We start from the raw sequence: 25808 nt of genomic DNA, 5'->3' as shown, positions 1-25808 counted from the left end.
GGTTGTTTAATGTGTGTCTAAGGGAGGGTAGGGTGCCTGAGGACTTGATAGTGCCTGTATAGTTCTGCTTTACAAGGGAAAAGGGGAAAAATGTGAATGTAAAATTGTCAGAGGGATCAGTCTGTTGAATGTAATTGGGAAGGCTTATGGGAGGGTTTTAATTTAGAGGATTAGGAGAGGAACAGTGTGGGTTTAAGAAAGGTAAGGGTTGTGTGGATCAGATTTTTGTGGAAAGGCAGATATGTGATAAAGCTTTAGGAAAAGGTAAGGATGTTTTCTGGGCCTTTATGGATTTGGAAAAGGCTTATGACAGGGTAGACAGGAAGGCACTGTGGTAGGTTTTGCAAATATATGGGATTGGGGTATAGCTATTAAAGGGAGTCATGAGTTTTTACAAGAGGAGCAGAGCCAGTGTTAGAATTAGAAAGGGAAAGAATGAGTGGTTTGAGGTAAAGGTGGGACTGTGTATGGGATGTGTCATGTCACCATGCCTATTCAATGTGTACATAGATGGGGTGGTGCATGAGGTAAAGGTAAGGGTGATAGGTAGGGGACTGGAGATGGTTAAAGAAAATAAAGGAAAGTTGGAGGTGAGCCAGTTGTTGTTTGCTGATGACACTGCACTTGTGGCAGGATCAGAGGAAGGATTAAGGGAGTTAGTGACAGAATTTGGGAAGGTATGCGATAGGAGAAAGTTGAAGGTAAATGTGGGTAAAAGTAAGGTGATGAGATGTACAAGGGTAGAGGGTGGCAGTGAGTTGGAAGTAAGTCTAAAAGAAGAGAGGCTGGAGGAAGTGGATAGCTTTAGGTATTTGGGGTCACATGTGGCAGGAAAGGGAAGAGTAGAAGTGGAGCTAAATTGTAGATTAAAAAGCAAGTAAATGCCTTCAGGGATTAAAAAGTGTTATGAGAAATAGGCAACTGGGAATGGATGGTAAGAGGAGATTGTATGAAGGAGTGATAGTGCTGATGGCATTGTATGGAGCAGAGACTTGGAATCTAAGAGAGGCAGGCAAAAAAAGTTTAAATATGTCCGAGATGAAATGAAATACCTGAGAAGTATGGTAGGGGTTACTAGGCTGGAAAGAGTGAGAAACAAGGAGGTAAGGAGGAGAGTGGGGCTGGAAAGAGAGTTGGGAGATAGGGCTAATGAAAGAGTACTGGGATGGTTAAGACGTGTAGAAGGAATGAGTGAAGAAAGATTAGTAAAAGAGGTGTGGAAGGCAGAGATGGAAGGAATGAACCAAGGATGAGATGGATGGATGGGGTAAAAGGGGCATTGGAAAAGAGAGGACTGTCTGTTGAGTAAGAAGGGAGAAGACAAAGGATAGGGTGAGTGCAGAATGGGGGGTTAGGGAGTATGTGTGAACGATATTTTGACACAGCACAAAGGGATTTCTCCCCGTCTTCTCTTTTTCTGCATGAGGGGATGGAGAGGGGGAGGATCACCAATTAAGTGAAGCAGCATTCATGTAGATGTGCTGTGTCTTACTACATTGCTTCTGACCCAGGGCAGTGGACAAGATGCAGGGATGACCCGTCACCTAGGAAGAGCTAAGATAAGAGGGAGGGAGGGGTGTAAGTGGGAGTGGAGTATGTGGGGATGGAATGGGTGTGAGTGGATTTTTATGCCTTTGTTTTTGGCTACCTCCCTTGTAAGAAAAAGAAAAGAAAGAAAAAACATTGGTATATGTATGTACGAGATGAAATGTCTGAGAAGTATGGTAGGGGTTACTATGTCGGATTGAGTGAGAAATGAGGAGGTGAGGATGAGAGCAGGATAGGAAAAGGAGATGGCAGATAGAGCTGATGAAAGATTAGTAAAAGAAATGTGGAAGGCAGAGGGGATGACATTTAACAGATAACACTTTGAGATATTGAAGTCCATTTGGCATTTCAGCAACCATGTAAACAATTTATTAAGACTTTGGCACAATGATGATGGCATTATTGTCAAAAGAACTCCCATAGGTATGCTGATTACAGCATTTACATCATAGTAATAATTTTTTTTGCCAAAAACCTACTTATTATCTGACCATAATGGGATTTATTTAAAAATGTGCACCAAACACTTGGAAAGGAAATAAGAGAAATGTGAATGAAATGGAGCCAAAAATAATGTCAGTAATGAATAATAATTATAAAGATTACTCAAAAACTCAATTCTTTTTAAAGTAATGCTGTATTTCTCTTATAGTATTGGTAATCTTGTTATTCTATTAGATCTGATATGCATGTATCTTTATATAGAATTTTATTACAAAATTCTGACACCAAACTGAATGATATTACTTGAAAAATACGGTCAAATATTGGAAAAAAGAATAAAAAATTTCATGTCATTTATGTTAAACATTTACATCATTGTAATAGAAAATTCTCCAGAAATTTATTTTTCATCTGATCATCATGGGATTTATCTCAAAATATAAGCTAGTGTCTTCCTGTTATATCTAACACTCCCCCTGCTAAAATTAATGTTGGGAATGAATAATTATATACATTACTCAAAAACCCAAAATCTTCAAGGAAAGTTGTATCTCTTATAGTATTGGTAATGTTATTCTATTTGACCTGACATGCATATATCTTTATAGAAAATTTTATTGGTAACAATTTGATACCAAACTGAATTATACAACTTGAAAAATAAGGTCAGAAATCGAATAAGGGTATAAGCATTTTTGTGTGAAGTCCACTCAGGGCAACGCCCGGCCAACCTTGGGACGTACGGGGATATGCTCGCCAGGCATGCCAAAGTGTGAAGATCTTCCTGCACTATCTCAGCATCTTCCCCTGACCTAATACGGTGTCTTATTTTAGTGTCATCCACAAACTTACTAACATCACTAATAATCCTAAGTCATTTACATTCATAATGAACAATAAGACCCAAAACAGAGCCCTGGGGAACTCCACTAGTAATACTACCCTATCTAGTTTTTTCACCATTAATGGTGACCTGCTGTTTTCTGTCACTAATCCTTTCAAACACTTTTCCTCCTATGCCATGGACCTTAATTTTACTTAGTAGTCTCTGATGGGGCACCTTGTCAAACGCTTTACTAAATTCAAAGTAAATACATCATAACTATCATTGTTACCTGCCACATTGTAGTAGACATTAATGTGAAAGATAAAAGTTTAGTTATACACAACCTACCCTTGGTGAACCCATACTGTGGATCATGAATCAAATTATGTTTCTCGATATGATCCCTGATACTATTACTGATTCCAGCATTTTACTTAAAACTGACATCAAACTGACTGGCATGTAGTTGAGTTGTGCATAAAAGACTGATCACCCTTTTTAAAAGCACAAATAAAGTTTGCCTACCCCCTAAAGATATAGGCAAAAATCCATTGCCAACAAACTTACTAAATACTTCCCTTACCTGTTCACATCTTCACATCTACACTTTTAACACTCAGATTTTGTCTAGCTGGACAGCAGAGCAACCAATTTTTCAATCCTATCAACCCCCTCACCTCGGTGACACTCATTCCCTCGACTAGGCCCCAAGATCTTTCTCTATCAAGTTCAGCTGTATTTCTGACACCTATTCACACATAGAGAGTAGACACCTGATGACTGCTCCCCTCCTACTACTTTTAGCCAATGACACAGAAACAGTTCCACACCAATACAGCATAGACAACATTCCACATTCTCTTCCCAGAGAGATCTATCGGGGCCCATGCCCTATTACAACAGATAGTGATATTAGTGTCAGCTGCTGTGGGGCTGTAGGATTTGACCTTAGTGAAACTCAAGGTAACACTTAGTCTTATAATTTTACCAACTTCTATGTTGAATACTAGAATCACCAACTTCTATGTTAAATACCAGAATTAAACAGAACTATAATTCTAGATCATTCTAACAATAATTTTTGCCATTAAAAGAACAAGATGAATATCTAATTGAAATTCCCTTATCAAAGTACTACATGCAAAACTAAAACAAATCTAATATAAAAAAAGTTGATTCCACAATATCTACTAAGTCCTGCTCTACCTTAAAATTGATGGTATATCTAATTGAAATTCCCTTATCAAAGTACTACATGCAAAACTCTAAAACAAATCTAATGTAAAAAAGTTTACTCCACAATATCTACCAAGTCCTGCTCTACCTTAAAATTGATGGTATTCTGTGGTGTGGTGAGTGGGGTACCTCCTGAGGTTGGGGATGGCAGACCTTCATCTTCCTTCAGCATCTAAGCAGTGATAATACAGAGAAAAAAAAAGAAAAGAAACACTGGTAAACCCTTTTATATTCATTATGTATACCAAAGGCCTACTAAGTCAGGATCTCTTTATTTTGTGTGTGTGGATTTACATAATTGTGGTAAACAGGAAATAAGCAATACTCCTAGGGTCTTGTCTCTTACTCTGCAAATTATCATACCTGGCTACAAATTCATGTTTGGTTCCAACTTAAACTTTATCCTTACTTAGCTTTGAATTCATGTCTTGTCCCTGCTTGAGTTAGATCACCTTCTATGCTATTCCAAGTATTAATGCATCTGTATGGAAAACTATTTTCTCACATTCTTTGAACATTTAGTCTCTCAATTTGTTCTCAAGACCTCCCATCTCCAATCAAGAGATCTCTTCTGTCAATGGAGTGTATGTGCATACATGCAAATGATTTACTATGGTCTTAGATAACATGCTGGACTTGTCATTTACAGCTACTATCCACCTAGATGAGAGCTCAGAGTTCACAGGGGTAATGCTGTGACCTTACACACATGCCAGGCTAGTCCCCAGTCTGGCAGATAAAACATTCGAGGTAAGACTAAATGCACTGGATCTGCCAACTTTGAAAGATTAAAGAGAAAGAGGTGATATTACAGAGTCAGGTCACAAAAGGTTAAGACTTCACTGACAGAAGAGATCTTTTTATTAAGGATAGAGGGCTGTAAGAGGTCATGAGAACAAATTATGGAAGATTATATGTCTAAAGGATGCGAAGAAATACAGTTTTCCATATTGACGCCTTAATACTTGGAATAGCTTAGAAGGTGATATAGCCCAAGCTGGAACAATGCATGACTTCACATCTAAATATGATAATTATCAAGGATAAGCTAGAATAAGTTAGAAATGTTCATGAATTTAAGGTTAGGTATGATCAATTGCAGAGTAGGAGATGGGGCCCAATGAGCATTGCTCCTTTCCTGTATACAATTAGGTAAATACACGTTTGAGGCTAGATATAATAAATTAGACAGTAAGAGACAGAAGCTAACAAGTGTTTCTCTTTTCCAGTATACTACAGTATACAGCTTTTATTCCTTGCCCTGCAAAGCTGGAGTGCTGGCTTGCAGTGCAGCAATGCTGAAACATCTGCTCTGAGTATGGTTAAAACTCAGACTGCTGTATTTGTGGTTGAGTGCAGTACCACTCCACCACTAGGCCAGTGATGTGAGTGTATGGATGTGCCTGTGAGTGCGTGTGCATGTGTGTGTGTGCATGCACATGTGTATTTACCTATTTACCTAGTTGTATTTTACGGGAAGGGGAGCTATGCTCGTGGGGTCCCGTCTTCATATCTCATTTTATCTAAACTATTTTTAAATTCATGTATTGTTTTTGCACACACCACTTTCTCATCTAACTTGTTCCAACTGTCTATTACTCTGTGAGGAAAGCTGTTCTTTTTCAAATCTCTTCTATAGCTGTCTTTTTTTATTTTCTTTCCGTGTCCTCTTGTATTTCTGTCATCCCATTTTATCAGATTCTCTCTATCAGTAATTTCCATGCCTTTCATGATTCTGTAAATAGTTATCAAATCTCCTCTCTCTCTTCTTTGCTCTAGTGTCTGTAGTTCAAGTTTTTCTAGTCTCTCTTCATATGATAGTTTTGAGAGTGTTGGTGCCAATTTTGTAATTGCTCTTTGTATTCTTTCAAGTTTTCTTATACATTTTTTTGTACTTGGTGACCATATCGTTGCTACATATTCCAATCTTGGTCTTATCAGGGTGATTAGGATTTTCTTCACCATTTCTTCATCCAGGTATGTAAATGCAACTTTGATTGTTCTTATTAAATTATAAGTTTCTCCAAAAATCTTATTTATATGTTTCTCAGGTGACATATTATTCATAACAATGACTCCCAGGTCCTTCTCATTTTCTACTTTTTTTATTCCTTCTTCTCCCAATTTATATGATCCTGTTATTCTGTTTTTGCTTTTTCCAAATTCCATTATACTACACTTTTTTGTATTGAACTCCATCTCCCACTTCCTACTCCATTCTTGTACTTTATTTAGATCTCTCTGTAGTGATTCACAATCTTCTTCAGTTTTCACTCTTTTCAGTAGTTTTGCATCATCTGCAAAGAAGCTCATATAGCTTTCAATTCCTTCATCCATATCATTAATATATATAGCAAACATTATTGGGGCCAGAACTGTTCCCTGCGGAACACCGCTTATTACTTCATCCCATTTTGAGTGCTGGTTTCTTATCACTACTCTCATTTTTCTTTCTTGCAAAAAGTCTTCCATCCAATTTAGTAGTTTGCCCTGTATTCCTCCTTCAGTTTCTAATTTCTTAAGCAACTTCTTATGTGGTACTTTGTCAAAAGCTTTCTTTAGATCTAAAAATGCACAGTCCGCCCATCCATCTCTTTCTTGTATTATATCTATTAGCCTTGAATAGAAACATATTAAATTGGTGACGCATGATCGTCCTTGTCTGAATCCAAATTGCCTTGGATTTAACACTTTGTTTTTTTCTAAATATTTTACCCATCTACTTTTGATAATTCTTTCACAAATTTTTGCTATTGTACTTGTTAGAGAGACTGGTCTATAGTTGGTAGGTTCTTCTTTATTTCCTCCTTTATATATAGGTACTATATTTGCTTTTTTCCAATCTTCTGGAACTTTTCCTTCTTTCAAGGAACTGTTTAGTATGCTATGTATTTTGTCTGCCAGTTCATTCCTGCATTCTTTCAGTATCCAGTTTGCTATTTCATCTGGTCCATGCGATTTTCTGACATCAAGATTACTCAAGTGTGTTAATATTTCATTCTTTGTTACTTCTATTTCTTCCATAGGGGGGGACTTTCTCTTTCCATTCGATCTCTTCAGGTTGTATGTTCTCCCTTGTAAACACTGATTTAAAATGTTTGTTCATAATTTCTGCCATTTCCATTTCCTCAGTGTATTCAACTCCCTCTTGTCTTAATTTCTCCAAGTCTTGTTTGTTTTTCAGTTTATTGTTTACAAATCTGTAGAATAGTTTTGGTTGATCTTTACACTTTTCTATGATATCTTTTTCATATTTTCTCTTTTCCTCTCTGCACGTTTGTACATATTCATTTCTATAACAGGTATATATTTTCCATTTTTCAAGTCTTCTGTCTTTTTTCCATCTGGTCCAGGCTTTGTCTCTTTTGTCTTTTAACTCCCTACAACTTTTGTTGTACCAGCATTTTACATATTCTTTTTCTTGTTTTTGTCTTGGGACATACTTTTCCACTCCTTTTTTGTAAATTTTTGTCAAAATATTCCATTTCTCTTCTACTGTTGTTTCTTCTTTGTATATTTCTTCCCAGTTTTCCTTTTGAAAGAATTCTCTTATTTTATCAAAGTTTGTTTTTTCATACATCATTCTTCCTTTTCTATATTGTTCATTTCTTTTCATATATTTTTCTTCATTAAGTTCCAGTTCAATCAATATGTGGTCACTTTTACTTATTGGTGTTTTATATTCAATTTTGTCCACTATTCTAGGTTCAGATGTAATTATTAGGTCTAGTCTCGATGGCTCTTCTTCATTTCTATACCTAGTGTTCTCCTGTATCCATTGTGTCATTGTATGGTCAGTAACCATCTCAAGTAGAGCGTTTCCCCATGAGCCGTCTCCACCCTTTACTGTCATTTCTTCCCAGCAGATTTCTTTGCAATTAAAGTCGCCCATCATAACTATTCTTCCTCCTTCTTCCATTATCTTGTTTAATGCTATCTTTGTGTCCTCTAACATACTTTTATGTTCACTCTCTTCCCATGAGGCTGTTTTCGGGGGCACATAATTTATCACAAACTTTCTGCTCTTCTTATCTCTGTCTTCTACTTCCATCATTATCATCTCTACTGTATTCTTTCCATATGTGACACACTTCACGTTTATATCCTTCTTAGTCAGGAACATAACTCCACCCCCTTCCTTTTTTACTCTGTTTCTAATCCAATAATTACATGCATCATGTCCTACACTGTTGGGTGGTAGTGGACCTTTTAATTTTGTTTCTACAAATCCCATTATGTCTGGTTCTTTTTCTTTCAAATAATCATTCAGCTCATTCAATCCTGTTATTAATCCATCTATATTTGTGTAAGACACTCTTAGTTTTCTGCCACTTCCATTGTCTTCTCTGTTTCCCTTTTGTTTTTCTCTTGTATGTCGACTTTCTTTAGTTTCATATTCACTACTCTCCAATAGAATCTCTCTTTTTCTGACTCCGTTCTTCTCTCGTTTTTTTCCTTAGCTTCAAGTCTTTTCTGTTTTTCTTCCTCTCTTTCCTCTTTATTCATTTCTCTTTTTATCCATACCTTTTTATATTGTTCATTTGTTGCTAGTTTCCCTGTTTTGGATAAGATATTCTCAGCCGTAGTTTGTGACCTGAATTTAATCTTAATTGGTCTGGTCTTGTCTGTACTATATTTCCCTAGCCTGAATTTCTCTTCGATTTGTTTCATTATTTCTGGTTCATCTTCCTGAACTAATTCTAGTAAATTTCTTACTTTTTCATTTTCCTCTTTGATTCTTGTGGTTCTATCTGGGTTATGTTTCTCTTCCATTCCTAATATAATTATACATTTCTTTCTGTCTGCTAAGTCTCTTACTATATTCTCCTTCTGTCTCATCACTTTAATAACTGAGTCTTCAGTTTGTTCATTCATTTGCTGTCTGATCATATCAGTGAATGCATCTTTGCTATTTTCTTGGATTTTTTTCCAACCCTCCTTGTTCTCCTTATTATTCTCCTTTAAGACTTTATTCTCTTCTTTTACTTCTTTTAACTGTTTTTTTAATTCTTCAATTTCCTTAGTTAAGTTTTTGTTCGCCTTCTCTAGTTCTTCCAATTTTTCAACTCTCTGCACAATGTTGTTAACGTGACCGAACTTAAATTCCCAGTGCTCGATCATCTTATCGAGTTTCTCTTCTAGTCTTGTTAATCGGGGGGGGGGGTTTGTGTCCCCCCCACCCTCTTTAAATCCCTGGAAAATATTCTCATCATCTACTGTATTGCTCTTATCTATACTTCTAATCTTTACATTTTTGTTAGACATTTCATCATCGCTAAATTGGTCCGGCCCTTGTTTGTTTAGATTTCGTCTGCCTGCCTGGGCCAAGTCCTCATCTTCCTCATTTCCTTTCATTTCCCTCAGTAATCCCTCCCCTTCTTCTTTTTCCTTACTTTCCCTACACCACGAGCAATTTCCCCCCACCCTGTAAATACAATAGGTACTTCCTTTGCTTTGGGATCCATGAAATTTCACTTTTTCTACAGAACGTCGTCTATGCCGTCCGTTCGTTGAAGTGTGTGTGTGTGTGTGTGTGTGTGTGTGTGTAGGACCATCCCTGCCCCCTGTCCATCCCTGCTCCCCACCCACTGCCTGGGTCAGGAGCAATGAAACAAGACACAGCATATCCACAGCAGGGCCCAAGAGCCAAAGCTGCCCCACCACTTTATTTACACAACGACCCTCCCTCCTCATTCATTCACAGGTAATCAGAAAAGAAGAAAAATCCCTATGGGCCATATCAATACATCAGGCAGCTAATGCTGCCCAAGAGAATTGGACTCGTATTGAAGAGGTTAAGCAGGCAAAGTCAAGGATTTACCTCTAATCCAAGAAGATCCATGAAAATCTCAATTTTGACTTACTTTACATGAAGAATAAGGCCATATTTGTAAAATTCAGATATTTATTACCAATGGATAGCACATTTGATGGATATTAGACAATTTTGTTTTTTGGAATGAAAATGGGCATCATGGGGGGAATGATCATCTACCCTAATTAACCTGTTCAATACAAGTCAAATTCTTGCGGGCAGCATCAGCTGCCTGATATTTAATGATGTATCACAATACTCGCTTTATATAATATAAAGAAACAACTGTTTTACTCAATCTCTTTCACTCTGAATATTAATAACCACAAAAAATATGATCACACCAATTCACAGAATATGGGGGTCACTTGGCTACAACTACATACATACATAGACCAAGGCTTTTTCCCCCTTACAAGGGAGGTAGCCAAAAAGAAAAAGGCATAAAATCATTCCCACCCATTCCATCCCTGAATACACTCCACACCCCTCCACCCCCCCTCTTATCTTAGCACCTCCTGGATGACGGGTCATCCCTGCATCCTGTCCACTGCCCTGGGTCAGAGGCAGTGTCGCAAGACACAGCACATCCACAGCAAAGCCGCTTCATTAAATTGGTGACCCCCCTCTCCGTCCCCTCATGCATAAAAGGAGAAGACGGGGAGAAATCCCTTCGGGCTGCGTCAAATTTTGCTCACATGTACTACCTCACCCCCCATCCCCCCCTACTCATTCCACCTCATGCATCACAACATCATCCATATACAACTATTCTCCATTCACCCGTCTTCTGTCCTCTCCCGTCCTTCCTCAACAGACATTCCCCTCTTCCCCAAAGCCCCCTTCACCCCATCCATCCACCTCATCCTAGGACGTCCCTTCATGTTCACTACCTCCACATCTGCCTTCCATACCTCTTTTACTAGTCTTTCTTCACTCATTCTTTCCATGTGTCCAAACCATCCTAATACTCTTTCATCAACCCTATCTCCCAGCTCCCTTTCCATCCCTGTTCTCCTCCTCATTTCTCACTCTATCTAGCCTAGTAACCCCTATCATACTTCTCAGACACCTCATCTCAAACACATTCAAACTCCTTCTCTCTTATGTTCCATGATTCTGCCCCATACAGTGCTGTTGGCACAATCACTCCTTTGTACAGTCTCCTCTTAGCATCCATTCCCAAATGTCTATTCCTCATTACACTTTTCAATCCACCAAGGCATTTACTTGCTTCTCTCAATCTACATTCTACAAAATCAATACAATCAAGATGCTGACGCAGGCATCCTCATATACCCACTTGCACCTCATGGAGCCTACATAGGCGTCATCATATGGAAAGGGTTTAGCAGCCAAAGGGTGACTTAACTCATTGCCACCCTCACCCCTTGTACATCTCATCATCCTACTTTTATCCAAATTTACTTTCAATTTTTTCCTATCACATATCTTCCCAAATGCCATCATTATCTGCCAAACACCCTCCTCTGTCCCAGCCAGTGCAGTGTCAATGTAAAAATTCAATGGCTCACCTTGAACTTCAATCCTCGACGTAATCATCTCCAATGACCTTATTACTATTATTATTTATCACCCTCACCTTTACAAGCTGTACCATCTCATTAATGTAAACATTGAACAACCAAATATATATATATATATGTGTGTATATATACGTGTGTATATATATATACATATATATATATATATATATATATATACATATATATATATATATATATATATACATATATATATATATATATATATACATATATATACATATTTCTAAATAGAAATGTAGTAGCACATTTGTAGATAACACACAGGAACCCACAGTCGGAGAAAGAATAAACTTCGAATAAAGAATAATCCTATATTTCGGCTATCAACTGTAGCCCTCTTCAGGAAAGTACATAAGAAAGAGAACAGAGGGGACTTATAAACTACAGTAAGAAGAGATGTGGACAGTTGACCTCACTCAGACGCGGAGCTAACTGGGGTGGCGGAGGAGGGAGGGGGTGAGGAGAGGGGAGGATGTAAAGTCCGCACTAGCTTATTTATTGCTGCGCGTGAGATAATGTCAGGTGTCCACTGCCCTTTAGAAATATTAATATTAGGGCATTCCTCAATTAATGCTGATTCGACTATTTTCCTCCTGAAACCACAGTGGGACTTGAACACTAATCTGGCCTTACCCCAGTCGAAAGAATGATTCTTATTTTTAACATGAAGAAATACAGCCGAATTTTCCTGCCACCCCAGTTAGCTCCGCGTCTGAGTGAGGTCAACTGTCCACATCTCTTCTTACTGTAGTTTATAAGTCCCCTCTGTTCTCTTTCTTATGTACTTTCCTGAAGAGGGCTACAGTTGATAGCCGAAATATAGGATTATTCTTTATTCGAAGTTTATTCTTTCTCCGACTGTGGGTTCCTGTGTGATATATACATATATATACATACATATATATATATATATATATATATATATATATATATATATATATACCTATATATATATATATATATACATATATATATATATATATATATATATATATTATATATATATATATATATATATATGTATATATAGATATATTATATATATATATTAAGGAAATCAGAAGAAAACAGTAATTCCCCTGAAGATGTGAATGACACGAAAATGCTTGGGAATTACTGTTTTCTTCAGATTTCCTTAGTGGTTAACAGCAAAATTTGTGGATCACGTGTTTTTTTAGTGATCTTTCTGCATATATATATATATATATATATATATATATATATATATATATACACACATATATATATATACATATATACTTATAAATATACATATATACTTATAAATATACATATATACTTATAAATATACATATATACTTATAAACATATATATATATATATATATATACATATATATATATATATATATATATATATATATATATATATATATATCATAGTTTAGGAGCACTTACCTTTGCTATCTCCAGCTCAAAATGTTCTTCAGCATGAGGCTCCCTCTGTGACTGTTCCAACAAAAAGGCACGTCTTGCCGCAATATATTGTGAGCGTTTGATTTTCATATACACAACCTGAGGAAATATGACAGAAATGCAAACATATTGTAATGAAATATGTGGTCATAGATAATCTAACAGTAACTAATTTAGTTAATCAAAGCTATTGCTCCATATTAGAATTTTCTTTTATTCAACTTTTAGAAAAGAGGGAAAAGAAGAAGATGAAAAAAAAATATATATATATATATATATATACACACAGAGTGATCGAAAAGTCGTGCACATCAAAATAAAACAGCTAGTATAGGGAAATTTAATCGAGTTAGTTCCATCTACTACAGCAAGATGGCGCCACAGGGGTATCAACAAGAAATGTGCACATGATTTGTATTGGTTCAGTCACATGGTGTTGTGAGCATAGTGAAGTTCTTTGCGCAGTAGACATGTCGTTTTCCCAAGAGCAGCGAGTTTTTATTGTTGAACATTATTTTTCTAGTCGTTCATATGCACGTGTTGTAAATGAATTTCGTGAAAAATATCCAGGTGTCAAAGTTCCTAAAAATTCCACAATCACAAGATTAATAGCCTGTTTCCGGGAAACAGGATCTGTAGCTGACAAGAAGAGAACCAGTAGACCAAAAATTCAGACTGATGCTAAACTTGGTAAAGTTAGAGATGCGATGCAGCGTTCGCCTTCAAAAAGTTTGAGGAGACTTTCAGCACAATCTCAGATTTCATATGGAAGTGCTCAGAAAGCGATGAAAAAGTTAAATTTACGTGCATATCATGTTTGCTGTGTTCAGGAATTGAAGCCACCAGATAAAATAAAGCGTAAAGAGTACTGTAGATGGTTTCGGTCATTTGTTGATAACCATGGAGTCGCAGAGCTTGACCGTCTTTTCTTCACTGATGAGGCGTGGTTTCACCTTAGTGGCTATGTCAACAGCCAAAACACAAGAATCTGGTCTGCCGAAAATCCTAATGCCTTGCACGAAAAACCTTTGCACTGTGAGAAAATTGGAGTGTGGTGTGCTGTATCACATCGTCGAATAGTGGGCTCTTTGTTCTTCGAAACTACAGTAAACAGTGATGTGTACCAGGACATCATTACTCAGTTTATTGCATTACTGGAAGAAAGTGAGCGTTATTGCTGGTTGCAGCAAGACGGGGCTACATGTCACACATCCAAAGCAAGGATGGATTTTTTACGCGAGTTTTTAGTCAAGCAGATCATCTCTAAGGGACTGTGGCCCCCACGTTCACCTGACTTATCATCACCAGATTTTTTTTTGTGGGGTTACCTTAAAGGAAAGGTCTATTGAAATAGGCCCCACACCCTAGATGAACTAAAGATGAATATTACAGCGGAGATTAACAACATTAGTGTAAACACGCTTCGTAAAGTAGCCTCAAATATGGTAAAAAGAGTTTGGGCATGCATTAATGAAGATGGTGGCCATTTTGAGCATATGTTGTAATATCCTTTTTGAATTTGTACATATTGATTCATACATATAGAATAAATTTTTACATTTAATAGTTTTAGTCTAACCAATATTTTACACATTTTAGATGTGTTTTCTTTTTGATGTGCGCGACTTTTCGATCCCTCTGTATATTTATATATATATATATATATATATATATATATATATGTATGTATGTATACACAAATATCAAATCATCCAAGCTGCTTTTCACTGCTACAGAGCATAAGGACAACTGACTAGTGTCAATCTGAGAAGGTGGAGTCATACTAGCAACATATTCTTCTGAGAACCCAAATTTATCATAATTAAAACTATTAACTTAAGATTCACTAACTGGAAACCTGCAGCCACACAACAGCTAGTAATAGTCCTCAGCCCCTACCACAGAGCTCTCTAGGAAGAAACTTTGGGCTGCTGCTCGTGTTGTCTGACAACATTTCTCAATATTCAGTTCTGTTCCAGTCCCTCATCTTAAGAGGAACATATGCCACCACGAAGTCTTTTCCATCTATCTCCCTGGTTTTAACTCTCAGATTTACTGTTTCAACCTTACCTTTACTCAATATCACTTTATTCTCTCTTATGCCATTTTTCACTATCATCATCTCCCCATCTTCCATTTTATCTTTTCTGTCATTCCTCCAGACTCTGTATCCACAATTTTCTAATCGAGATCAACATTAGGTAGGAATCTGGTTTCTACTAAGCACAAAGTATCAGTTTCATCTATCTTCATATAAGAGAATCATCTTCCTGTTCATATCTCATTAACACCTTCACCTCCATCAGGAGATGCAGGGTTGGAACTCAGTTTCCAAACCAAGCCCAACATCTCTATCAACTCTGAATATTTTTCCTCCGTTTGTATAAGAACTAATAACTGGTAACTGCTCCCTTCCTTTTCCTAACATCCAGTCACATAGAAATAGATCCACAGTAATGAAAAGAAAGAAAAGAAAGAGAGAAAAATAAATAAAATAAAAGTCCAATATTCTTCCAAGAGGGATCTACAGGAGGATTCAAAGACCACTACTATTGGGCAGCAAGTTTCCAATAAATTAAATTCTAGACAACAATTATTATATACATTATACTAATAAAAATATTCATATATTCTGAATATATCTATATGACACCATATTATATGACAACTGCTTTTTATATTCAATTCTTTCATAATTATGAGTAAAGTCAGTGGTTATACTGGTTTGAATAGTCTTAAATATATAAAGCCCCAACTTACCTCTGAAACTCCCCTCACTGAGTAGTCAGGTATGAAGGAGAATTTTGAACTGTCCAGGGACTGTAAACTACCAAGTACACTTCCACGACTTAGTTGTGTTGAAGCTGATGGGGATTCCCCTGATGATGTAACAAGAAAATTGTATAAAAAAAAATTTAGTTCCATAAAAGAAAAAATATATACAACACAATAGTTAAATGGGTTTTCATTATGTATGATGTGGATGTGCTAAATCTTGCTCCATTACTTCTGACCCAGGGTGATGAGCGAGATGCAGGGATGACCCATCATCCAGCAGGAGCCAAGATAAGAGGGAGGGAGGGGTGGTGAATGGGGGTGGAATGGGTGGGGATGAAATGGGTGGGAGTGGAATTATGCTTTTTGACTTTAGCTACCTATCTTGTAAAGGGAAAGAAGACCTTGGTGTATGGTATGTGTGTATGATGTGGGTGTGTGCTCTGACTCAGGGCTATTTTGTTATTAATAAACAGCACTTATATTCTTCAGGTTAATACTGCACTGAAGAGGTGGTGTCAAAGATGTGATAAAGGAAAAAATTAGGAAGAGTAACACAATGGAGATGTATAAGAAGTTAAATGATAATTTTTTTGAGTGGAGATTTGCCTCCATCTATTAAAAATGCTGAGTAACTTGGTCTATATGGATGTCACTGTCTCTAATATACCAAAAACATACATTCAATACTCCATATAGGGACCCCATATAAGAGGGTAGTACCTTTGGTGTATGTACATAATTGTAGTATACAGGGTTGGAGGTATCTTTGTAGGGTTCCATATCTATATCTCCATTCATCAAACACTGCTTTAAATATATTAATATTTTTTGCATGGTCTATCTATTCTAATATGTTCCATAAATTGTTGCATCTATGTGGAGTGCTATGTTTCTTATCATCTTTTAAGCAATCTGTTCTTTTCAATTTTTTGCTAACTTCTTCTTGTTCTTTCATCCCTACCAGACCCTGTCCATCTTTTCTATTCCATTCTCTGCTCAAAATATCAGTATCATATCACCATTCTCTTTGCTTGTCCAATGCAGATAGTCCAATTTTTTCCAATCTCTCATATGTATTATCAGCCAGGTTTAGGATAATTGTGGTTGCTGTCTTTTGTGTTCTATCTTTGGCTATCATTCAGCAGTTCCTCCCTTATAGACTGGCACCACATTATCTGATTTCCAGTCAAGAGGCACCTTCCCTTTTTCCAGGGAACATAAAATCAGTTTGTGTATTTTATCTACCATTTCCTCACCATTCTTTAAGCATAAAATTTGAGAACTCATCTGGCCAAGATGTTCTCACTTCCAAGTTGTTTAGTAGTTTATTCACTTCACATATTTCTACTTTAACATTGTTTAAGACCTCATTAAATCCAATCTGGCTGGAGTATCCCATCTCTCAACCTTATTGGTTTTGTAATTGTGTCATTACATTGGCTATTGGTATATTTACCAGTATATCCCATGATGGTACATTTCTGCCCACTTTTGTCTTCCTAATTCACCTCTCTGTAATTGAAACCACCTACTTGAACCACATTGTCACTTCTCTCAATTGTTTTATCCAACTGTGGTCCCATGTCTATCAACATCTCTTGGTAGTCTTCTTCATTACATGGCTGGGGGACATACATAACTGCAAACTGTAGCCTTTCCCTTAAATTACCATTTTCCCAATGACCAGTGCAGCCTTTCCTTCTCCCAGTACTAACTTGACTACCTTTATTTTTTCTTCACCATCATCATCATCATACTTCCTCCCTTTCTCTCATCTCTTTTCCTTCTCCATATGTCACACACCCCATCACTTACAGTATACTGATATACAGATCTTTTTTTCTAATTTGGTTTCAGATATACATATCAGATTCCTCTAATTCAGCTTATATTAACACATTGATTTTGGTATAAACTACCTTCATGATCTTTACATTATCAATTTTCTCCTTTGATACTTCATCTTTTTCAGATACCACTTCCTCAGCTTCTGGTCCATCATCCTTAATAAAATTTGCTAACTCTATTTCCTTTTGTTCACAATTTTTTGTCCTAGCCTTACTAATTCCTTAATTTTTGCTTTTCCCTCAACTGTCTCTCTCCTTGTCCAGACACTTTTAAGATTGTCAAAGTCAGCCAACCTCCATGCTCTACTAATTAATTATATCATTTGCCACAGTCCATCCTCTAATAATTATACACATTTTTTTTATCCAAAACATTTATCACTAACATTTCATTATTATTTACTACTCTGTATTTTTTCCACTTTATCTTGTATTTCCCTTCTCTATTGTTTGGTAACCTAAATTTAACATGTATATTATTTTGGGTCTTTTTTCCAACCCTTGTTCATGTGCTCAAAAGTTTAAACTAACCAAGCTTAGTTGTGTGTTATGTCTTAAAGTTATGCATGCATGTAATCATACATTTCAATGTATATATTCTTGCATATATCCAGCTATGATTCTTCATACAGTTTCCCAAACATGGTACAAATTTACTAACCTATAGCTGTATTATTAAGTGCTGGTAAGCCAAAGTAGGTAAATGGGCCACTCTCAAAGGTAAGACATTCACGACCAACTGTTACCTCCACATGACCTTCAAGGATCAACACAAAGTAGTCTACTACTTTGCCCTGAAAAAGAAAATAAATGTAAATGGCCAACAATCTGAGTGTAGCCTACTATTGTAAGTCCAGTAATGGATTACCATAATTGTAAATCGATGGGAAGGCTTATGGGAGTGTTTTCATTGAGAGGATTAGGAGAGGAACAGAGTGGGTTTAGGAAAGATAGGGGTTGTGTGGATCAGATTTTTATGATAAGGCATATGAGAGAGCTTTAGGGAAAGGCAAGATGTTTTTTGGGCCTTTATGGATTTGGAAAAGGCGACAGGGTAGACAGGACGACACTTTGGGAGGTATTGCAGATATATGTGATAGGAAGAAAGCTGATACAAACTGTCAAGATTTTTTACAAGAGTAATAGAGCCTGTGTTAGAAATAGAAATGCAGAGAGTGAATGGTCTAAGGTAAAAGTGGGGCTTCACTAGGAATGTGTTATGTTGCCATGACTGTTCAATTTATACCTGGATAGGGTGGTGTGAGAGGTAAATGCAAGGATAATGGGCTAGGGATTGGAGATGGTTAAAGAAAATGGAGAAAATTGAGAGATAAGCCCGTTGTTGTTTGCTGACGACATCGCACTTGTGGCAGGATCAGAGGAGGAATTAAGGAAGTTAGTGACAGAATTTGGGAAGGTGTGCAAAAGAAGGAAGTTCAAGATAAATGTGGGTAAAAGTAAGGTGATGAGATGTATAAGGGAAGCCAATGGCAGCAATCTGAGAAAGACTGGAGGAAGTGGATAACTTTAGATACTTGGGGGCGAATTTGGTAGGAAAGGGAGGAGTGGAGGTAGAGGAAGAATATAGATTGAGGGAAGCAAATAAATGCCTTGGTGAATTAATAAGTATAATAAGAAATAGACATTTGGGAATGGATGCTAAGGGGAGACTATATGAAGGGTGAATGTGCCAACAGCACTGTATAGGGCAGAAACATGGAACATAAGAGAAGAAGAGAGGATGAGTTTAAATGTGTTTGAGATGAAATGCCTGAGAAGTATGGTGAGGGTTACAAGGCTGGATAGAGTGAGAAATGAGGAGGAGAGGAGTAGAGCAAGGGTGGAAAAGGAGTTGGGAGATGGGGTTGATGAAAGAGTATTGGGATGGTTTGGACACATTGAAACAATGAATGAAGAAAGATTAGTAAAAGAAGTGTGGAAAGCATAGGTAGAGGGAATGAACATAAGGGGGCAACCAAGGATGAAATGCATGGATGGGGTAAAAGAGGGGAATGTCTGTTGAGGAAGGGAGAAGACAGATGATAGGGGTGAGTGGACAATGGTTGTGTATGGATCATACTCTGATGCATGGAAGGGAGAGGGTAGGGGGTGGGGCTAGGGAGTATGTGTGAATGATATTCTGACACAGCCCAAAGGGATTTCTCCCTGTCTTTTCTTTTTCTGCATAAGGGGATGGAGGGGGGGGGGTCACTGATTTAATGAAGTGGCCTTGCTGTGGATGTGCTGTGTCTTGCGACACTGCTTCTGACCCAGGCCAGTGGGGTAAATGCAGGAATGACACGTCATCCAGGAGGTATCAAGATAAGAGGGAGGGAAGAGGGTGGAGAGGAGTGGAGTGTGATGGGGATAGAATGGGTGGGAGTGGTTTTTATGCCTTTGTTTTTTTGGCTACCTCCCTTATAAGGGGGAAAAAAGCATTTGGCATATGTATGTATGTTGTGTGGAGTTGGTGGCTAGTTATTATAGATGTTTGACCATCCAGTATGCAAGCAAATGTAAGAATAGAACATTAATGGAGAATAATTTAGTCACTGTTTGTGAAGAGTAAGGAATGGGGAGAGTAAGTGGTTTGAGGTGAAGGTGGAGCTGCACCAGGATTGTGATTGTTCACTGTGTATATTAATGAAGTGGTAAGGGAGATAAATGTGAGGGTACTAGGCAGGAATTTGGAGCTAGTGATAGTCGAAGGAGGTGGAAGAAGAACCAGTCGTTGTCTATGACTAGCTCTTGTAGCTTAGACAGAAGATTGACTGAAGCAGTTGGTGACAGAATTTGAGAGGGTATGTGAGAGAAGGAAGTTGAAAGCAAATATGAGTAAAAGTAAGGTCATGAGATGTACAAGGAGTGAGGGTGGAGAAGGATTGGAGGTAGGGATAAAAGATGAAAAATTGGAGGAAGTGGGATTACATGTAGCAGAGTCCACACAACACATTCATAAAAAAGCACATATGCATTTAGATTACAAAACATACAATCCAAGATTCATCATCAACACCCTAATCCACCAAACTCCCATTGACATTAACTGTACTGAGAAATCCCTCCCACAATAAACAAGAACCATACAAGCATATCTACATTCACACCAACATCCAGATTAAGATTAGCCACAAATGCAAATTGCTCCAGATGTAATCACCACATATAAAACACATAACACCTTATTTCACATTGCCCAACTAGCCTTACCCAGACAACAAAATAATATTTCTTCTATGAGTGACTTGTGGGGCAACCTGGTGACTGTTGTTAGTCACCTCAGAGTTGTGGGTCTCCAGCAAACGGCACCTTGGGCAATGAATTTATTAAAAGTTGTCCATTTACAGGGAGGCCTAAGTGTTCTAAGGATTTGTGTTTTTCTAGGATAGGAAGGTCAGTTATAAATTTTGGTCCCAAACTTAAATTAAGCCAGTAGTAATAAGACTGCAAATCAATTTAGGATTAATTACATAAACATATATATGATACATTGTCCATTCTATCTTAAGAATCATTTCTTTACAGTAAATAGAAATCCTTCATTTTGCCTTACCTGGGTATATATATATGTGTTAGGATGGATTTTACCAGGTTCTTTGTTATGTAATTTTATTACATGAATGATGTCTTGCTTTATGAGTTTTTTGACAATACTCTCTGAGAGTTGACCTTCTTTAAATGGTTCCACAGCTGAAAAGGATTTTTTTTATTAAAATAGTAATCTTTCAAAATACCTTCACAAAAAATATATAAATAAATATTTTTCCAGTGTAATTCAATATAGCAACAAAGAATATATGTATAAATAAATTTATTTTGATCCAAGCTGTGTGACCCTTTAAACCCAAGGTGATGAGATTGAGAGTTGGAATGGATTCATGTAGGTGTATACTTTGACTAACTACACTTACAAGGGGGAAAGGGCCTTCAGTACATACATGAATAAATATATAAAACTTTTGGAAGGAAGCAATGTTTGATATATGATTTCAGGAAGTCAACATCAAATGCAACAATATCAAATGCAAGAGAGAAAGAGAGAGAGAGAGAGAGAGAGAGAGAGAGAGAAGAATGGATATATATATATATATATATATATATATATATATATATATATATATATATATATATATATATATATAGAGAGAGAGAGAGAGAGAGAGAGAGAGAGAGAGTGTGTGTGTGTGTGGAAAACAGTGAGAGAGGACATGCCTTTCTCCTCTCTTAAAATAAAGTATGTATCAGTAGTTTTTCAACTACTATGAAAAATAAGACATACTGACATGTGCGAAGATACTGGAAGGCAGCCACTTGCATTTGTGATGATATCTGCACTTTCTTGTTGTTTGGTAAATTGTTCCCTGTTGCTTGTGAAAATTCAGTAAAGTCTCTTCTCCCAATCAAATGCCTTTTTCTTTTTGTTTTGTTGTCCGCTGTTGCAGGAAGAATTTTCAATTAGATCAGATATAACAATGATGCTTGGAACATTCAAAGACATCTTCATTTCATCTAAAGAAATCACTGCTGATGTTTGGTTGAATTAACAATACACATACTTCAATCTACATACTTGAAGCTAGTGATCTAGTTAATAATGTTACACAAGAATACTGGTTACTGTAAAAACATTCAGAGAAAGCTGTTTAATATATTCTATCTATATATCAAGAGTTTTTCCCTCCCTTATAAGGGAGGTAGCTAAGTCAGAGGCACATACCTATTCCCATAGGTAGATAGATAGATTGAGAGGCAAAGGTACTAAAAAAAAAATACTGTGTTGACTTATTTTCATTATATAAAATTAAATTAACTGTTGCCTCATGTTTCACTAAATGGAAACCCACAACCCCACATTGGCTGGCAATGGTCCTTAGGCCCTCCCACAGATCTCTCCAGGAGGAAACTTTAGAGTATTGTCTGTGTTGCATTGATATGGGACTGTTTCTATGTCATTGGCTGAAAGTGGTTGTGGGAAGGGAGTTAACATGTTTTGAAAATGGGCACTTTTGCTGTTTATTTTGCAAAACTACTACATGCTGGTACCCATCATTGATCCCTCTTTAAAGTGTTTCAGGACAAAAATATGCCCTGTATTCTGACTGCTATATTTTCATGCCAGTTACTTCTGAGGAAAACATATTTTGTATAACTGTATGATATTTTTCAGTAATCAGTGTTTTCCAAATTCTTAATATAAGTGTATTTTCAAGTACTTGAAGTTAAGAGTATATTTATTATTTTATATACACCATAAAACCAGTTAGCTATCTCATCAAGAGCTCATGTCTCATGGGAATTTTAGCGAACAAACTGAACCCTGCAAAAGTAGTACTATATTCGTGTACTAGCAACTTTTACTGATTTTCAAACCTAAAAATTTAGGGGTGAACATTTTACATAAGAACTTGATATTACCCCTTTCTTCCCAGTCAAATGCATGGCCATAATCAGGACATGGCATGCTAAATCTGCCATCCAAGTTAATACACGAGTAATGAAGAGTTTAAATCACTATTTGTATTAAAAAAAATTCTGATGTTGGTGGTATATGAAATGTTCATTATGTTCAGGGGTACAGTGATGCTAGAGCTCACTAAAGTGCCATGCTGGCAGTTTTTGTTTATTACATAAGTAGAAATATAGTTTGTCATGATTTCTAGGATGTGATATGTACTACAGTACTTGTACTATGATTTATATATATGAAGACTAAACCAGATATGAACTGATTTGACCAGGTAATAACACATGCACTAAAAAAGTAGCATTGTAACTGATTATATTTCTTAAGTATGCATCAAAGATGCAAAATTTGTATTTTAGTAGTAAATATTTAAATCAGTTGTATGATGTTCAATAATGGTGATCATCCCACATGACTACCAACAAAAGAAATCATGTCAATCAATGTGTGACTAAATACAGCAGTTTTGTTTGAAATATTACTATGAAACAATTAGATGACAGTGGTAACAGTGGGAAGCATTTTCTATATTCATACAGAAACTTACACAAAGGTAGGATTTTGTACTCTAGTAAATGTCACTATAATGTCCTAGAAAATTATATTTTCAAAAAACAAGTAATATACTAGATTTGTCTAAAACATTATAATTACATAGGTGTTTTAAAAATGCAACAATAACAAAGCAATCAGAATTTCACTGATGATAGTTAGAGGTGCATATTGTGTACGGGTGAATATCATGTATGAATAAATACAGTAATACAGTACATTCCATGTCAGTAATCAAGTTAGACACTTCTAAACTCTTTTAGAAACAATGCTAGAGGCAATAAAACAATACAGTAAACCCAAAATATATCAAACTAATTGGGAGGATGGGTTGGTTGTTATAGCCAAAAGTCTGATATTTCTAAAGGTATCATATCAATTTCTGCACATATCAAATTATAGGTTGCTTTATGAAATGGAAGTTTGATAAAGAAAAAGCTGTCACCAATAGCACTGTGTAGTTTGGAAGGAATATGGTATTCATTATATCCAACATCATCACTCTTAGCAAACTTCAATCTTATATCATGAACCAAGTTATATCAGTGAGTTTGGATGGAAAATGGCATTTGTTATATCAGAAAATTATTGTAACAAAGTTTGATATATTGAAGGTTTACTGTAACTGAAAAAGACAAGATGCTTGAAGGATATCAAGGAACACACTTGCCATACAAGTGCATCAATTTGTTGAACAGTCTGGCAGAGGATACATTGTACTCCAACCAAAAAATATAAATTTAAAGCCAAGTTTGAAGATGAAAAAGAACACGAAGAAGAAGAATGCAAAGAAAAAGAAGAATGCAATGAAGAAGAAGAAGAAGAACGCGAAGAAGAAGAAGAAAGCAGAGAAGAACACAAAGAAGAAAAAGAAGAATATGAAGAAGAAGAATAAGAATAATAAGAAGAAGAAAGTGAAGAAGAGAAGAAGAACATGAAGAAGAATGTAAAGAAGAAGAAAGCAAAGAAGAGAAGAAGAAGAAGAACACGAAGAAGAATGTAAAGAAAAAGTACATGAAGAAGAAGAAGAAGAAGAAGATGAAGAAAAAGATGTGAAGAAGAAGAATGCGAAGAAGAAGAAAGTGAAGAAAAAGAATGCAATGAAGAAGATTGCGAAGAAGAAGAAGACGAAGAAGAAGAACACAAAAAAAAAAGAAGAACATGAAGAAGAATAAGAAGAACGCAAAGAAGAAGAAGAAGAAGAATGCGAAGAAGAAATTATTCATTTACCTGTCACAAAAACTCCAATACTTTTCTCATTCTAATTTTTCTATTGTATTTCACAGTCACACAAACAGATTAATGAGAAACACAACACATGATATATTCTTATGAACATACAGTATATGAACTTATGGAGAGGATTAGGAGAGGAACAGTGTGGGTTTAGAGAAGGTAGGGGTTACATGGGTCAGATTTTTGTGCTAAGACAGATATGTGAGAGAGCTTTAGGAGAAGGTAATGACGTTTTTTGGGCCTTTATGGATTTGGAAAAGGGTTATAAGAGGGTAGACAGGATGGCACTGTGGGAGATATATGGGATAGAAGGAAAGCTTTTAAGAACAGTCAAGAGTTTTTATGAGAGTATTAGAGCTTGTGTTAGAATCAGAAATGGAGAGAGTGAATGGTCTGAGGTAAAGATGGGACTTCACCAGGGATGTTATATCACCTTGGCTGTTCAATTTATGGATGGATGGGGTGGTGTAAGAAGTAAATGCAAGGATAATGGGTCGAGGACTGGAGATGATTAAAGAAAGTAGAGAAAAGTGGAAGATAAGCCAGCTGTTGTTTGCTGACGACACTGCGCGTGTAGCAGGATCAGAGGAGGGATTGAACAAGTTTGTGACAGAGTTTAGGAAGGTGTGCAAAAGAAGGAAGTTCAAGATAAATGTGGGTAAAAGTAAGGTGATGAGATGTACAAGGGTAGAAAGTGGTAGCAGACTGAAAGTGAGTGAGTATTTTTGGAGAGAGAATGGAGGAAGTGGATAGTTTTAGATACTTGGGTGCCAATGTGGTGAGAGAAACAAGTAAATGCCTTGGGGGATTAAAAAGTATAATGAGAAATAGACACTTGGGAATGGGTGCTAAGAGAAGATTGTAGGAAGGTGTGATTGTGCAAACAGCACTGTATGGGACAGAAATATGGAACATGAGAGAGGAAGGGAGGAGTTTGAATGTGTGATGAGGTGCCTGAGAAGTATGATAGGGGTTACTAGGCTGGATAGGGTGAGAAATGAGGAGGTGAGGAGCAAAATGGGGGTGGAAAGGGAGTTGGGAGATAGGGTTGATGAACG

At 36.6% G+C, this 25808-nt stretch overlaps 1 protein-coding gene across 2 annotated transcripts in view; it reads right to left on the bottom strand.

Annotated features, from left to right (window-relative positions):
- uex (metal transporter uex) overlaps positions 1–25808 on the bottom strand; it is a 118648-nt gene that overhangs the window by 9176 nt on the left and 83664 nt on the right. The window contains exons 10-15 of one of the 2 annotated variants that reach the window (XM_076192452.1): positions 21782–21931; positions 21052–21188; positions 18160–18292; positions 15634–15752; positions 12856–12972; positions 4143–4226 (exon numbers count right to left, since the gene is read on the bottom strand). In XM_076192452.1, the coding sequence (XP_076048567.1) occupies positions 4143–4226; positions 12856–12972; positions 15634–15752; positions 18160–18292; positions 21052–21188; positions 21782–21931 (740 nt within the window). The remainder of the gene's footprint in view (positions 1–4142; positions 4227–12855; positions 12973–15633; positions 15753–18159; positions 18293–21051; positions 21189–21781; positions 21932–25808) is intronic. The other variant, XM_076192453.1, reaches the window with a different exon arrangement.

This window comes from Oratosquilla oratoria, chromosome 11 (genome assembly GCF_046742065.1).
Source record: "Oratosquilla oratoria isolate Oo_2021 chromosome 11, ASM4674206v1, whole genome shotgun sequence".
Taxonomy (NCBI): domain Eukaryota; kingdom Metazoa; phylum Arthropoda; class Malacostraca; order Stomatopoda; family Squillidae; genus Oratosquilla; species Oratosquilla oratoria.
This window is presented reverse-complemented; position numbering and strand designations above follow the sequence as displayed.